The sequence below is a fragment of the Canis aureus genome, chromosome 4, assembly GCF_053574225.1.
Source record: "Canis aureus isolate CA01 chromosome 4, VMU_Caureus_v.1.0, whole genome shotgun sequence".
In the NCBI taxonomy this organism is placed as follows: domain Eukaryota; kingdom Metazoa; phylum Chordata; class Mammalia; order Carnivora; family Canidae; genus Canis; species Canis aureus.
In genome coordinates this window covers 16,754,421-16,770,881 of record NC_135614.1, presented here as the reverse complement: position 1 = coordinate 16,770,881, position 16,461 = coordinate 16,754,421, and the positions used below count along the sequence as shown (strand labels likewise).

The 16,461-nt window shown below is 42.7% G+C and overlaps 1 protein-coding gene across 2 annotated transcripts in view; it reads right to left on the bottom strand.

Annotated features, from left to right (window-relative positions):
- Nucleotides 1-8,063: 8,063 nt before the first annotated feature.
- Nucleotides 8,064-16,461, bottom strand: part of NRBF2 (nuclear receptor binding factor 2) — a 33,114-nt gene continuing 24,716 nt past the window's right edge. For both annotated transcript variants that reach the window (XM_077894681.1, XM_077894680.1), the window contains one exon: nt 8,064-9,589. In XM_077894681.1, the coding sequence (XP_077750807.1) occupies nt 8,879-9,589 (711 nt within the window). In that variant the 3' untranslated portion in view covers nt 8,064-8,878. The remainder of the gene's footprint in view (nt 9,590-16,461) is intronic.

The following is a 16,461-nucleotide window of genomic DNA, read 5'->3' as shown; positions in this document are numbered from 1 at the left end:
GACGTGGGACTCGATCCTGGGTCTCCAGGATCATGCCCTGGGCCAAAGGCAGGCACCAAACTGCTGTGCCACCCAGGGATCCCTCGCCCTCTGTCTTTTGATTGGATCATTTAGTGTATCTATATTCAAAGTAATTGTTTAAAATATTTTACCTATATATTTCTTTTTTGATAAGATTTTTTAAAAGATTTTATTTATTTATTCATGAGAGACACAGAAAGAGGCAGAGACACAGGCAGAGGGAGAAGCAGGCTCCCTGTGGGGAGCCCGATGTGGGACTCGATCCCAGGACTGCGGGATCACGACCTGAGCTGAAGGCAAATGCTCAGCTGCTGAGCCACCCAGGCATCCCTACATTCAAAATAATTTTTCAGGGGCACTGAGTTGGCTCCATCAGTTGAGCATCCGACTGCATTGTGGCTCAGGTCCTGATCTCAGGGTCATGAAATCAAGCCTCACATTGGGCTCTGCTCAGCATAGTCTGCTCTAGATTCTTCCTCTCCCCCGGCTTGTGTATTCTCTTTCTCTCTCTCAAATAAATCTTTTTTTTAAAAGGTAATTTCTGATAGATACATACTTAATTGCCATTTTATTGTTGTATGGTTGTTTTTGTAGTTCCCCTCTGTCCCTTTCTTACTCTTCTCTCAGTTTGCTGGCTTTCTTTAGTGATATAGGGGATTTTTTAATTTATTTTTTGCACATCTGTTATTGGTTTTGATTTCATATATAACATGAGGTTCATATATAACATCTTCTGCATAAAGCAGTCTAGATTAAGTTGATGGTCACCTATGTTTAAACCCATTCTTTATTCCTCTCCCCATCATGTTTCAAGTATATGGTGTCACGCTTTATATCCTTTTATTTTGCGAATCCCTTGACTGTTTTGTTTTTTTTTAAAAGATTGTATTCATTTATTCATGAGAGACACAGCGAGAGAGAAGGCAGAGACACAAGCAGAGGGAGAAGCAGGTTCCATGCAGGGAACCTGATGTGGGACTCGATGCCTAGACTCCGGGATCACGCCCTGAGCCAAAGGCAGACGCTCAATCACTGAGCCACCCAAGCGTCCCCTTGACTGTTTTTATAGGTATAATTTTGCTGCTTTCATGCTCTCTCCTTACTCCTACCTATGGTCTTCTTTTCCACTCAAAGAGCCCCTATTAACATTTCTTGTAGGGCTGGTTTGGCGGTCATTGATTCCTTTAACTTTTGTTTGTCTGGGGAGCTCTATCCCTCCTTCTCCTTCTATTCTGAATGTTAGCCTTGCTGGGTAGAGAATTGTTGGCTGTAGTTCTGTTGCTTTTCAACATTTTTAATGTATCATATCACTCTTTTCTGGCTGTAAAGTTTCTGCTGAAAAGTCAGCTGATAGCTTTATGGGCTTTCTCTTCTATGTAACTGGGTGTTTTTTGTTTGTTTGTTTTGTTTTGTTTTTGCTTCTTTTAAGATTCTCTCCTTATCACTACTTTTTGCCATTTTAATTATTTGCCATTTTAATTATGTGTGTTAGTGTGGACTCCTTAGGTTGATTTTGGTGGGGGTGGGCTCTCTGTGCCTCCTGGATGGATATGGATGTCTGTTTCTTTTCCCAGACTTGGGAAGTTTTCATCATTTCTTCAAATAAATTTTCTGGCCCCTTTTCTCTCTCTCCTCTTTCTGGTATCCCTATAACACGGCTTATAATCATGCTTGATGGTGTCACTGAGTTACCTAAGTCCATTTCCATTTTTTTCATATATATATATTTTTTTCTCTCTCCTTTACAACTTGGTTGCTTTCCATTACTCTATCCTGCAGGCCATTTATCCGTTCTTCTGTATATTCTAATCTATTCCACCTAGTGTAGTTTTAATTTCAGTTATTGAGTTCTTCATCTCTGATCGGTTTTTTTTTATGTTTTCTATTGCCTTGTTAAGGGTCTCACTGATGTCCTTCAGTCTTTCCTCAAGTCCAGTGAATATCTTTATGACCATTACTTTAAATTCTCTATCAGGCATATAGATTACGTACCTCCGTTTCACTTAAGTGTCTTGCTGTGATTTTGTCCTGTTCTTTCATTTGGTACATTTCTCTGTTTCCTAGGAAAGTCAGCTATGTCTCCTGCTCTTGAAAGTAGTGGCCTTATGAAGAAGGGGTCCTGTAGTGCTCTGCAGTGCAGGGTCCCCTGTTAACCAGAACCTGAGGCTTCAAGGGGGTTTCGTGCACCCTACAGTTGTGACTAAATTGTTTTTTCCTTCAGTCATCTACAGTGACTCTCTGTCCATTGTGGGCAGTGTTTGGTCCCTATGGGGTAGCCAGTCTGAGGACACCTTGGCCGTGAGTCAGACCAGCTGTTTGCCAGAGTTGCAGTAGCACCAAACTGCAGAGTGCTTTTCCTGCGTTGCCCCGAGAAACTTCTGTTGGTGGGTGGGGCCTGTAGTCAGACCCGTTGTTTGCCTCCAGCCCACTGCTGGGGCTACAGCCAGACTAGTGTGTGTGGTTATCTTACCCTCTGCCCAGGGCAGGAGTCACTTGGGAGTGGTGCTAGTCCCTGTTGGGACTGCTTGGCCCATGCAAGGCTTGTGGCTCCTCTTTGAATTGGCTCTGGCCAATGGCATGCTGGAGAGGTAAGGTCTACAGAATGCAGGGGCCAGGTGGACGGTGTTAGCAAGGTCTGCACAGGTGTGCTTGGGGAGGGGACCCGGAGTGGAGGCCTGGCTGGAGGGGCATGTCCAAAAGGGCATCTGGGGACAGGGTGTGCTGTTAGCGAGTTGGGTAGTGAGTGTTGGTCCAGCGCTGGTTCCTGCAGGTGTCTGCACTAGTGGCAGGGCAGGGGAATGGCGCCCACCAGCTCCTCGGTTCCCGGGGGTGTCTCCCAATGATCCCTGCCTTCCCAGCGTGCACTCTGAGGTCAGTGAACAAACCTCCCTCCCATATGCCCCAGAGGTTCTCAAATTGCTGCTTCTAGGCTGTGTCTCTGCAGGGCTAAGGATGGGGACTCGGTTTCCTCTCGCCCTCCTGGCTCTCCCAGAGCTGAGCCCACTGATAGTTCTAGGTTTAAGCCCTGCAGACTGTAAGAACTCAGAGGATTATTTATGCCCTTCTGGTTTTCAAAGCCAGTTTTGGGGATTTATCCTCCCCGAGGGTTCCAGTGCCTGGGGTGCTGTTGTGAGGGTCCCTCCTCTCTGCACCCACAGTTCCCTCCCTCTGTGGACAATCCCACGGGTCCCCCTCACTTTCAGCCACACCTCCACCCCACCTGCCCTCTTCCCTACCTTCAGCTGTGAAGTCTGTTCTGCCTGTCTTTGGGTCATTTTCTGGGGTATTTACTCTGCTGGGTTATCTAGTTGTACCTGTGGGACAAGCTGCATGTAGGGTCCTCCTACTCCACCGTCTTCCTACTTTATGGAATAAAGGCCACTCTAGAACTTAACTTACATTATCCCAAGTGTTGGGTATTTAAGTAAATGAAACCTACCTAGAGATGAAAAGGGGTCTGTGACCGTTGTCCCACTCAATTTCTTGCTCCCTCCATGGTTTAGTTTTAACCCTGAAACTAAAGGGGGCAGAGGTTAACATCTGTTTCAAATAGCCAGGCCCCTCCCTGAACAGCCATTTCCTCATAAGAATAGCGAATTATCTGATCTAAAGCCAACAGAAGATCTACTGGTGCCAACAGAGGCTAGAGGACTTCATAATACCCTCAGCAGAATTTTTCTTTGGGGGATCGGCTTCAAAGGAGCATAGGCCTAAAAGTTGTCTGGTTCCTCAAACCAAGAGCCCCTTTTCCAGGCTACAACCTCCCTTTCCTTGTTTTAGAAAGTATCCTTTGGGCAGCCGGGGTGGCCTAGCGGTTTAGCACCACCTTTGGCCCAGGGCGATCCTGGAGACCCGGGATCGGGTCCCACGTCCCCACGTCGGGTTCCCTGCATGGAGCCTGCTTCGCCCTCTGCCTGTGTCTCTGCCTCTCTGTCTTTCATGAATAAATAAATACAAAAAAAGAAAAAGTATCCTTTACCTTTGGGAACCCGTCATGAGGCTTTGTTCCCTCAGTGCTGCCCCTACTCCCCATCATCTAACCCGTCTTGTATCCTTTGAACATCTTGGGCTGTTTGGTAACCTTAAAGATACTCCCATTTGTATCCCTGATTCCTTCACTTTTATCTCTTCGTCATACCGAGTACTCTACCTTCTTTTTCCTTTTTTTTTTTTTTTTTTTAATAAATGAGGGCTCTTGTTTTTGTTTTTTAAATTTTTATTTATTTATGATAGTCCCACATAGAGAGAGAGAGAGAGAGAGGCAGAGACACAGGCAGAGGGAGAAGCAGGCTCCATGCACTGGGAGCCCGACGTGGGATTCGATCCCGGGTCTCCAGGATCGCGCCCTGGGCCAAAGGCAGGCGCCAAACCGCTGCGCCACCCAGGGATCCCTCTACCTTCTTTTTCCAATTTAACATCTACAACAGAGAAGCATGCTAAGGAAAACAAAAACTGACCCCAGCTTCTGAGATCCTTTTGGCTGCTGAGTAAGCAATCCTAACTTTGAGAACATATTCCAAATATTTTCCACTCAAGACCAGGACCTGATTCTGACCCCCTCACTTTTAAAAAATGAAAGGACAATCCACATGGGCCTCCACCCAATTTCCTCCTGTGTGTTGCCATGATTTGATTCTGAGCAAGCTTACAGTTCCTCTTTCCCATTTCTGAACTCCATACTTTTGTTCACGCTGTTCTCTACCAAGAAAGCCATTTCGCCAACCTTGCTTCTTCCATGAAGGCTACACTAGCTACTTTATAATTTTTAAAAATATTTTATTTATTCATGAGAGACACAGAGAAAGAGGCAGAGACACAGGCAGAGGGAGAAGCAGGCTCCATGCAGGGAGCCCGACATGGGACTCGATCCCACATCTCCGGGATCATGACCTGAGCCGAAGGCAGATGCTCAACCAACTGAGCCACTCAGGCATCCCTATAATTTTCTTTAAATATTTTATTTATTTGAGAGAGCGAGTGTGCGAGAGAGCACTAGCATAAGCAGGGAGGAGGGGGAGCAGGAGAGGGAGGAGCAGACTCCCCACAGAGCAGGGAGCCAGATGCGGGGCTCATCCCAGGACCCCCCCGGGATCACGACCTGAGCCAAAGGCAGACGCTTAACTGAGCCATCGAGGCGCCCCGGCTACATCATAGTTTTAGTGGCGGAAGGAAAGATGCTGTGTGTTAAGTATCTGGTGCCTGTACTCAGATTACAGATTTCAGGCTTTTTTCCCCTTTCTGCCTATAGGTATATACAGAATGACTCGAATATGAAAATATTTACTAAATACTAGAGCATTTAAATATAAGGTATTTACTAGTGACCAACTAAGGATTTTTTTTTTTTTTTACCTTTGCCGCCCACACTCCCCCTTTGACCCAACAAGAACCAGAAGTTTCTCACTGTCCACTAGATGGCACTGCTTCCTTAGTCAGCAGTGACCCTTAAAGGACCTTATTCCAACTGGGACAAAGTCAAATCTTGAAGAATAAAACCATGCCACTTGCTTCCACAGAGGTCTCCAATTAGGCTATGCCAGGAATGTGACAAAATATAATAGGAGTCACTTTTGATCTTCACATATATAGCCAACTGGTCTACAATGGCCCAGAAACAGGTGGGTAGCCGTTACTACTCAACTATTACGAACTACTGAACTATTACTTATGAACTATTGTTACAGTTCATAAGCCTTGATTCTCCAGATAGGTTATAACCATCCTAAGGCGGACTGCCTCAAGTCACCTTCTAAAACAACAAAATGTTCCTCACGACTCCACACAAATGAAAAGGGACACCACAGAAAATGGGGATTAGGCTTTCTACAGTTTAGTGTAGGGAGGACTTTCAGCAGGTGGTCCCCCAGCTTTCCCTTGGGGAGCAGAATAGCTGAGGCATAGGGATACAGTGTGGGCCTGAAATGTGAATGACCAGGTCACTTCGCCCAAGTAGGAAAACTAGACAACCCAGCCCCGTGTGGCCCAGTAAACGCAGCACGGGACTGTTTGCCGCTTCCCCCCGGCTCTGCTCCCAAGCTGGTATAAAACTTCACAGAAGTCATAACCTCCTGGGCCTCAATTTGTTTCATTATCAAGGAAGAGATCTTAAAGGCTTTAAAAATAATGACATTCAAAATATATTAAAGTAATACCTACAGTGTTAAAAATAGAACATAATGGATTTAACATTTTGAATTGATTTAGAGACAAAGTATTTTCATTATTTCAATAACCTTGATGAAACATGAAGGACAATGGCTTTCATGGAACGATCTTGAAAATATCTCCTTCTTCCCTCTTCTCTTATGCATGGTTTCCAGGTAGGAGGGATGGCCTGTGGTTACCATGGCAGGATACTTACCTTCTGAAAGAAATGTTTTTTGTCATCTGCGAAAAGCTGAACTCTCTGGCCCAACACCCAACTAGTTATCTGTGTTCAAGAGCGAGAGGCCACCACCGAGTCACCTAGGACCAGGGCCCGCCGAGCAACAAGGACAAGCACAACATGTGGTCTTTCCGTGGAAACAAGCTATTCCTAAATCCATTCAGTGCCTTAAGCTAAACTAAGACCCAAGAACACCGGAAACCCCGACAGCAGAGGGGCCACGTGCCCAGGTCTCACAATTAAATAAACCAAGTGGTGCACTTCATTATCTGCTCTGTGGAAGACACCACTAGGATGCTGCAAAGGTGCCAGAGTCACATTGGTCAAGAGGCAAATATATTCTATTAAGAGCCTCAAAGAACTTAACCAGGTCAGCCAGAGTACTAGCTAGGTGAGCGCTTCCCAACGGCGGTAAAGCGGAAGTCCATTAAACACGCGTTTGCCGTTTGCCGAGAAGATGCTTAGAACCGGGTGCTGAGAGCGAGCGGGATGACGGGGAGCTGGTGCAAGCTGGCAGCGGGACAGGGCGACGACTTAGAAAAGGTTCATGTCAAAACACAGCGGAGCTCGGTTTTGAGAAAGCAATCGTGAGGTAAGCTTTGGGGCACAAACTTTTTAAAAGATCTTATTTATTTGAGAGAGAAGCTCACAGGCTGAGAGAGAGAGAGAGCGCGCGCTCACAGGCAGTGGGGAGGGCAGAGGGAACAGCAGGCTCCCTGCTGAGCAAGGAGCCCCCGGGGCTCGATCCCAGGACCCTGAGTGAAGGCAGAAGGCAGACGCTTAAACGAATGAGCCATCCGGGTCCCCTGGGGCACGAACTTTAAAACCTGAAATTTTGTAAGGTTGAGCAAGCAAAATATTTAGAGTCTGGGATATTACAGCACTGAGATGGACAAACTGACATAACTTTTAACAGAATAGGAAGTCTTACTTTTAAGAAACTAGTTTATTTTGGATGTCACCTGCAGGCAGGTGAGATGTGAAAAGATGTGGCCTCCAGAGGCCACTTCATCTCATCCTACTTCTGCGTGAGCCCCATCCCACCCTCAGCCCACCACCCAGAGAGCAGTCCCTGAGGCAGCGTGCCGTCGGGCCGTCTGGCTCACTCCCACAACTCCACACAGCCAACCAAGTGGCCTGCAGCCAGGCGGTTTGCGGACACCCTCCTCCTCCTCCTCCTCCTCCTGGGAACATGGGTGGGGGAGAGGGGAACCTCTGCAGAGCAGGTGGGGGAACAGCCCAGTCCCCCTCCCTGAGCAGTGCCCCTGTGGCAGGGCAGGTGCAGACTCAGAAACTTCCTTATTGCCTTTCACCCCCATTCTGGGGAAACCGACTACAAGACCAGGAAGCAGGTCTTCAACAAACCAAAGCAACCATCTAGTTGAATCTCTTCAAATTCACATTCAGGGGCAGCCCGGATGGCTCAGCGGTTTAGCGCTGCCTTCGGCCCAGGGTATGATGATCCTGGAGACCCAGGATCGAGTCCCGCGTCGGGCTCCCTGCATGGAGCCTGCTTCTCCCTCTGCCTGTGTCTCTGCCTCTCTCTCTCTCATGAATAAATAAATAAAATCTTAAAAAGAAAAATTCATATTCAGAACTGACAACAGGAGTCACACTGAACCTGCTCATAAACCACCGACCACATTCAACAAAGGTATAAAACACAATTATTTTATTGACTTCTTACAATCAAACACTGCCAACTACCATTACTTCCACTCATGCATCAGTAAAGAAAAGGATATTTCCTTAGTATTTTCAAATGATACATTTAAACAATAAACAAAAAAGTTAGAACTTAAAATGCACCCTGATTAATTATGTAAACTGGTAATTTAAAAAAAAAAAAGCGTAACTAATAATTTGGTTCCTTTCTTCATAAAATGGAAATTTAAATATTTCTCCTGATAGTCTTGAGGTTCTCATTATGTCATGAGTAGTGCAAAGTGTGGCACACAGAGTTTCATCTGGAAAGGTGCATCTCACACACCTTATTAAACAAACGAAATGTGCATAACAAAATGCATACAGTCAATGCATGATAGAAAGCATGTCTCCAATACAAGGTGGCCCCTCAGGCCACTGTATTATTTAGGTTTTGCATTATCATTTATGGCATTATAGATTAATTATACATAACATACTTTTATACATTTTAACCCTGAAGATAAGAAAAATAACTGTTGCTTGAAAAATTATTCCAGGTAGCCATTTGGTTTGTATCAGGAGAAAGTGAACCTCCGAGAGTCTAGCGTCTGCCCAATCTGGAATCATCAGCTTGCGTGCTCGGTCAGACGGGACACATTTCACAGTGAGCATTTCCCAGGTCCCGGCGTGCTGCTCCCACGGCACGCCAGGGGACAGAGCATCTCTGCCATTATCCTCTGTGTGGTTTTCCCTTTTTTTTTCTGGATGAACTGTATTACTCTATTCTTTTGTCTTGTCTTCTCAGCTCTTTCATGGCCTTCCACTTCAATTACTCATAAAGCCTTTCAGAATATCCTCAGAGAGCTCCATAAGGGGAAGTTCCGGAGAGGGAAAATCCAAGGGAGGAAGATTGGGTATGGGGATGTCCTTGGCTTTCCCAGTACTCGAGGCAAACTTCTGCCAGGTGGAGGAGGCCGCAGCAGTCTCGGAATGTGGCGGCAAGCTCCACAGCTCAGACTTTTCTACAAAATCAGCATCAACATCCAGCTCTTTGTCTACTGGGCCTTTCAGAAGTCTGGCCTTTTCGGCCTTTAGCTGTTTGTTTTCTTTCCTTAATCTTTCATTCTCAGCCACAAGGAATTCCACGTGCCTCTTCAAGTCTGCGATCTTGGTTGCCTGCTCCTCTATAATGGTCTTATCATCTTTGGGGGCTTTGCTTCCAATGCATGGCTCTGCTGGCTCCCTCTTCTGCTGGAGTAGAAACAGTAGTGTGTCTGGATCCCTGTCAAAGACCCCCTGAATTTCAGGCAGATGTTTCTCAGTGGAAGGGCTGTATTTCTCGGAGAGGAGGGGACTCTGGCCCTCGGCCTCCTCGGAGGAGGGTCTGTGAGATGCCTGCAGCGGAGCAGCTGCCTCTTTGTCTGTGCTCTGCTGGGCTTTCAATCTTTCCTCCCGCTTTGCCCTTTTCCATCTCTCCTGGATGAGGAGGAGCTGTTTCATGTGGCTATCCCTTTGCAATTCCAGTGACAGGTGAGCCTAGCACACACAGAAGGAAAGGTATCATTTAAATCTTTTTAGGAATAGCCAATGAATATAATCCCAAGATCCTCCTTTCTAAATAACTTTTATAACACTTAAGATTTATATACTATGTTTCCAATTCAAAAGAACCTCAAATTTCCTCAAAACAACCAGGTCTCAGCTGGGCCAGAGGCCATTCCCATCCACCATAGTCAAGGCCCCACCACAAAAAGAGGGGACAAACAGGCAACAAAGGGGCTCAGGGAGGACTGCACTTCTGAGCCCCACAGGACATCTCCCTAAGGCCACTCCTTCAAGACCAGGAGACGATGGTGAACTCCCTAACAGATGGAAATAAAGAGCTAGTCAAAATAAGGAGACCAAAACACATTCTAGACGAATGAATAAGACAGGTCCTCAGAAAAACAACTAAATGCCATGAAGATAAGAAATGTACCCCAAAAACAGTTCAAAATAATGGTCACAAAGATGCTCACCTAACTTGGGAGAAGAATGTATGAATATGTATCTTCAGCAAAGATATAGAAAATATCTCCATTATATAAGAAAGTACTGAGCAGAAAAATACAATAAGTAAAAAATACATTATAGGGAATAAACAGATTATTATTATTATTATTATTTTATTTATGATAGTCACACAGAGAGAGAGAGAGGCAGAGACACAGGCAGAAGGAGAGGCAGAGACACAGGCAGAGGGAGAAGCAGGCTCCATGCACCGGGAGCCCGACGTGGGATTCGATCCCGGGTCTCCAGGATCGCGCCCTGGGCCAAAGGCAGGCACCAAACCGCTGCACCACCCAGGGATCCTGGGAATAAACAGATTAGATGATACAGAACAGATCAGCAATCTGAAAGGGTAGAAATCACCCAAAATCAACATCAAAAGAAAACATTTTTTGTGATAAAGATAGTTACTTAAGGGATCTCTGGGACAATATAAAGAGTAATAAGAAAACTTGTATGAAGAACTACTATTAGCAATGTCCACAACAGCCGAACTATGGAAAGGGTACAGATGTCCATCAACAGATGAGTGGATAAAGACGTGGTGTATGTATACAATGGAATACTACTCAGGCATCAAAAGAATGAAATCCTGCCATTTACAATGACGTGGAAAGAACTACAGTATATTATGCTAAGCAAAGTAAGTCAGTCAGAGAAACATAAATACCATATGATCTTATTCATATGTGGGATTTAAGAAACAAAACAGATGAACAAAGGGGAAGGAAAGGAAAAATAAAATAAGATGAAAACCGAGGGAGACAGACCGTAAGAGGCACTGAGCTCTAAGAAACAAACTGAGGGTTGCTGGAAGGCAGTGGCTGGGGAGATGGGGTAACTGGGGGATGGGCATTAAGGAGGACACTTGGTGGAATGAGCACTGGGTATTGTATCAACTGATGAATCACTAACTTCTACCGCTGCAATTTTTAAAAAAGGAAGAAATGGAGCTTTTATAAAAATAATTTTTATTTTAAAACAAAAGTAAGTAATAGCTGAAAGAGATCCACACCAAGACATTATAATTAGATTGTCAAAAATTAAAGTGGACCTCAAAAGCAGCAAGAGAAAAGCAGTTAGTTCCATATCAGGGAATCCCCATAAGGTTATCAACTGAGTGTTTTATTTTTTGGTTAAGTCTTTTTCCTCATCTTTGTAACAACATCTAATTTTTTAGGGTCATTTTATTTTATATCATTTCTGTAGAGATCTTTGCACTCTGGTTTAGAGGGTTATTTTTTTTGTTTTGTTTTGTTTTTTTTTTTTTGGTTTAGAGGGTTATAAATAACACTGGGATGTTAATCTATAAATCAATTTTATTTTCACCATCAAAATTATCATGTTCCACATAAAGCCATCATATGAACTGCAGGTAGCAACTGGAAAAGAGTTAGCAACATGGGAAACACAGTTTGGCAATTTCAGAAATAAAAACACTATTCCAATGTATGTGAATTCCATTGTGAAATGTACAAATACTAGAATAAAACAGAAGAAGCATCACCTACTATTAAATAACTGAAGACAACTAAGTGTAGGGGGTGGCTGGAAACACAGTAATTACTGACAAGTTTTCATAATTTCAACACATTTAATTCTCAGGATTCCTGAGTACAAGCACAGATTGGAGAAGTGTCACTAAAGAGGAGGGACACCAAAAAAAAGCAAAAACAAAACAAAAACAAAACAAAACACAAAAAACAAAACAAAAAAACACCCAACAACAAAAAAACCAACGACAACCACCAAAAAAAAAACAAAAACAAAAACAAAACAAAACTCCTTAAAGGAGCTGACCACAAATCATGTGGTACAAATTTTAGGAAAGTGCAAAACTGCTGTCTGGAAGTATGTTTTTCTGACCACCACCATGAAAATATAGCAAAAATATAATGATCTGTTTCCCCCCCTAAGGTTTTGTTAGGTCTTCAAACATCAGAACCATTATTAAAAAAAAAAAAAAAAAAGGGAAGAAACATGATTCACATTAACAATACTAGAGTCATAAATAATAATGTGTATCAATTACAGATTTTGGAAGGAAATGGAGAACATGTTTTATTTTCCTGGTATTCTGTTTAGGACCAATTAAGACCCTGGTCATTGAGATGATCTCTCCTTAATGCCTGAGAGGCTCTGGCCTTTTACGATAAATGCTTTGGGCTGGTTCGGAGTCCACACAAAGCATGCCTACAAGTCCCTGGGTTCAGGGATCCTGGCGAACCAATGCCAAAAGCAGAAATTCCTGGGAGAGAGAAGAGGGTGAAGGCTGCCTCTCCCCCACTCCTCCCAAAGTAGGCAGGGTAGCAGCTTCAAGGATGCCCCACAGCCTTCAGGGGCCAGTTCTCTGTGGAGCTGCCCCAGGGGAGGCTCAGCTGGGGCAGACGGAGCCTGGCACACTTCTGCATTAGGAGACTCGAAATACGAAAGGTGTCAACTGTCCCCAAATCGATATACAGGTTTAATGCAATTCCATCCACATCACAGCAAGATGCCAGTTGTAAAAGAGGGGAAGGTGAGACCTCTGGTGATAATGTTACAGGATGTGAATCCTCTGCCAACTATCAGCTGGATTCTGAGCAAAAGGTCTCCGGGCCAGGAGTGGCACGATACATTCACAGTGCTGAAAGGAAAACACAACCAAAAATACCCAGCAAGGCTATCATTCAGAACTGAAGTAGAGATAAAAGAGTGTCCCAGACAAACAAAAGCTAAAGGAGTTTGTCACCACTAAACTGGCTTTACTAGAAGCATTAAAGGTAATTCTTTAAGTGGTAAGACAAGACCAAAACTAGAAACAAGAAAACATATGAAAGAAAAAAATCTCACCAGTAAGGAAAAACAGAAAAAGAAGTGGATCAACCACTAATTAAGCTAGTATGAGGGTTAAAGACCTAAGTCGACAAAATCTACAATAATTAGTTAAGGGACTCATTTAATAAAAAAGCATAAAATAGATGTCAAAAACACAAAATGTGTATGTGGGGTGATAAAGTGAGTAAAAATGTAGTGCTTTTAGGATGCACTCAAAACGACCACCAACTTTTTTTTTTTTTTTTTTTTAAGATTTTATCCATTTATTCATGAGAGACACACAAGCAGAGACACAGGCAGAGGGAGAAGCAGGCTCCCTGAGGGGAGCCTGAAGTGGGACTCGATCCTGGGACTCCAGGGTCACACCCTGGGCCAAAAGCAGGCACTCAACTGCTGAGCCATCTAGGCGTCCCAAATGACCACCAACTTAAAATAAAACAGACTGCTATCTACATGTAATTATATATAAACCTCATGGTAACGACAAACCAAAAATTTGTAACATACACAAATACAAAGGAATCCAAACAGAACACTAAAGAAAGTAATATCAAAAGTACCTGTGACTGGTATTTTTTTTTTAAGATTTATTTATTCATAGACACACACACAGAAAGGCAGAGACATAGGAAGAGAGAGAAGCAGGCTCCCCTCGAGAAGCCTGATGTGGGACTCAATCCCAGGATTCTGGGATCACAACCTGAGCCATAGACAGACGAAAAGTGGAAGAATGGAAAAAGATATTCCAGGCAAACAGAACAGAATAAAACTGTGGTAGCAATACTAATACCAGGAAAAAATACACTTTAAAACAAAAGCAATAATAAGGGACAAAGGAGGGTGTTACACAATGATAAATTAATCAGTCCAACCAGAACACCTGGAAACATTTATGCAGCCGACATAGGAGTACCTACATATATAAAGTAAATATTAAGGGAGCAAAGGGAGACAGTGACAATAATAGAATAATAACAGGGAACTTTAACCCCCCACTTATATCAATAGATTATCCAGACATAAAATTAATAAAGAAACACTGACCTTGAAAGATACATTAGTCCAGATAGACTTAACAAATACTTATAAAATAATCTATCCAAAAACAACAGAATACACATTATTCTCAAGTGCATGTACATTTGTCTCCAGGATAAATCACATTAGGCCGTAACAAATTTAAGATTGAAATCATTTCAAGCATCCTTTCTAACCACCAGAGCATATAAACAGAAATCAACTATAAGATGAAAACGAAAAAAACCCCACGAACACATGGAGGCTAAAATATGCTACTAAGCCACCAATGGGTGAACAAAAAGAAATCAAAGAGGACTCAAAAAAGACAGGGAGGCAATGAAAACACAACAGTCAAAGACAGCAAAAGCAGATCTAAGAGGGAAGTTAACGGTGATACCACCTCAAGAAATAAAAAAAATCTCAATCTAACCTTTCATCTAAAGGAACTAGAAAAGGAAAAACAAAGCCCAAAGTAAAATAGAAGGAAGGAGATCATAAAGACCAGAGAAGAAATAAGTGAAACAGATTTCAAAAAAACAGAAAAGATAAAAGAAACTAAAAGCTGGTTTTCTATAAAGATAAACAAAACTGATAAACTTTCAATAAGAAAAAAGAGGGACGCCTGGGTGGCTCAGTGGTTGAGTGTCTGCCTTTGGCTCGGAGCATGACTGCGGAATCCTGGGATCGAGTCCCACATCGGGCTTCCTGCATGGAGCCTGCTTCTCCCTCTGCCTGTGTCTCTGCCTTTCTCTCTCTTTCTTTCTGTGTCTCTCATGAATAAATAAAATCTTAAAAAAAGAAAAAAGAGAACACTCGCATAGAAAATCAGAAATGAGAAGTTACAATCAATACCACAGAAATACAAAGAATTATGAGAGACTACTACGAAAACTTATACATTAACAAACTGGACAACCTAGAAGAGATGGATAAATGCTAGAAACTCATAACTTCCCAAAACCAAATCAGAAGAAATAAAAATATTTAAAGAGACTGAATTGTAATAAAAAATTCTTAACCAGCAAAGGTCCAGGACCGGATGATTTCACAGGTGAATTCTACCAAACATTTTAAGAGTTAATACTTATCCTTCTGAAACTATTACAAAAAACAGAAGAGCTAGGAAAGCTTCCAAATTCTATCAGTGAGGCCAGCATTATCTTGATAACTAAACCAAAGACACTACAAAAATTACAGGCCAATATTCCTGATGAACACAGATACAAAAATTCCCAACAAGGTATTAGCAAACCAAATCAACACCATTATTAAAAGGATCGTCCACCATACCATCATCTCATGGGACTTATTTCAGGATCCAAGAATGGTCGATAGCTACAAACGTGTATCAACCAGACACACCACGTTAACAAAAAGAAAGATAAAAATCATACAATCATCTCAATAGATGCAGAAAAAGAATTTGGTGAAATTCAACATCCAATCATGATAAATTAGTTCTCAACAAAATTGGTTTAGAGGGAACATACCTCAACTTAATAAAGGCCATTTATGAAAAACCCACAGCTAATATCATAATGATTAGAGGCTGACCATTTTCCCTCTAAGATCAGGAACAAGATGAAGATATCAACCCCTGGGGCACCTGGGTAGCTCAGTCTATTAAGGATCTGCCTTCAGCGTGGGTCACAATCCCAGAGTCCTGGGATCAAGCCCCACCTCAGGCTCCCAGCTCAGTGGGGAGTCTGCTTCTCCCTCTGCCCCTCGGCATGTGAGTGCTGTCTTGCTCATTCAAAACAAATACTTTAAAAAACATTTTTTTAAAAAAGGATATCAACTCCTGCCACTTATTCAATACAAAACCAAAGTCCTAGCCCTAGCAATCAGATAAGAAAAAGAAATAAAAGGTATCCAAACTGGTAAGGAAGAAATAAAATTATCACTATTTGCAGATGACAGAATGCTATATGCAAAAAAATCATGTGATAATCTAAAAACTGTGCTGCAAGAACCATATGAAATGTTTCTGTGTCCTCATCATCACTGAAGTATTCATTGTGTCTGACACCATGTGCAAGGCTTGTGTGGAAGCGGACAGTCTATCTTTACACGGGCATAATTATTAAGTTTTCTTACCATTTAATGACTGTTTCAAAGAATTACATTACCAATGGGCACACCTCTCTCTTAATTGGGAAAAACTGCGGATTAGCCTATCATCACAGGTAAGTGGTTTTTTTTAAATGTAACAATGTTTCCAATACTGTATTATAAATATGACTAAAGTGCTGTAGACCATAAACATCCTATTCATACATTAGTGTTCAGGCTAGGCTACTGAGAAGCAATCGTATGGAAGATGCTAGTTTACCATAAAGCAATCATATTAGTTCTTCTTTGTTATCAGTGAATGAATTGCTATATCTGTCAATGAAGGAGTTTTTTTGTATTTTCAGTTTTGATGTCTCACGTCAAATACATATGACATCTACAGCACTAATGTCCATAGTAACAGACAATTCATCTCATAAATAAACAACATAAACTTACTGTATTGACAA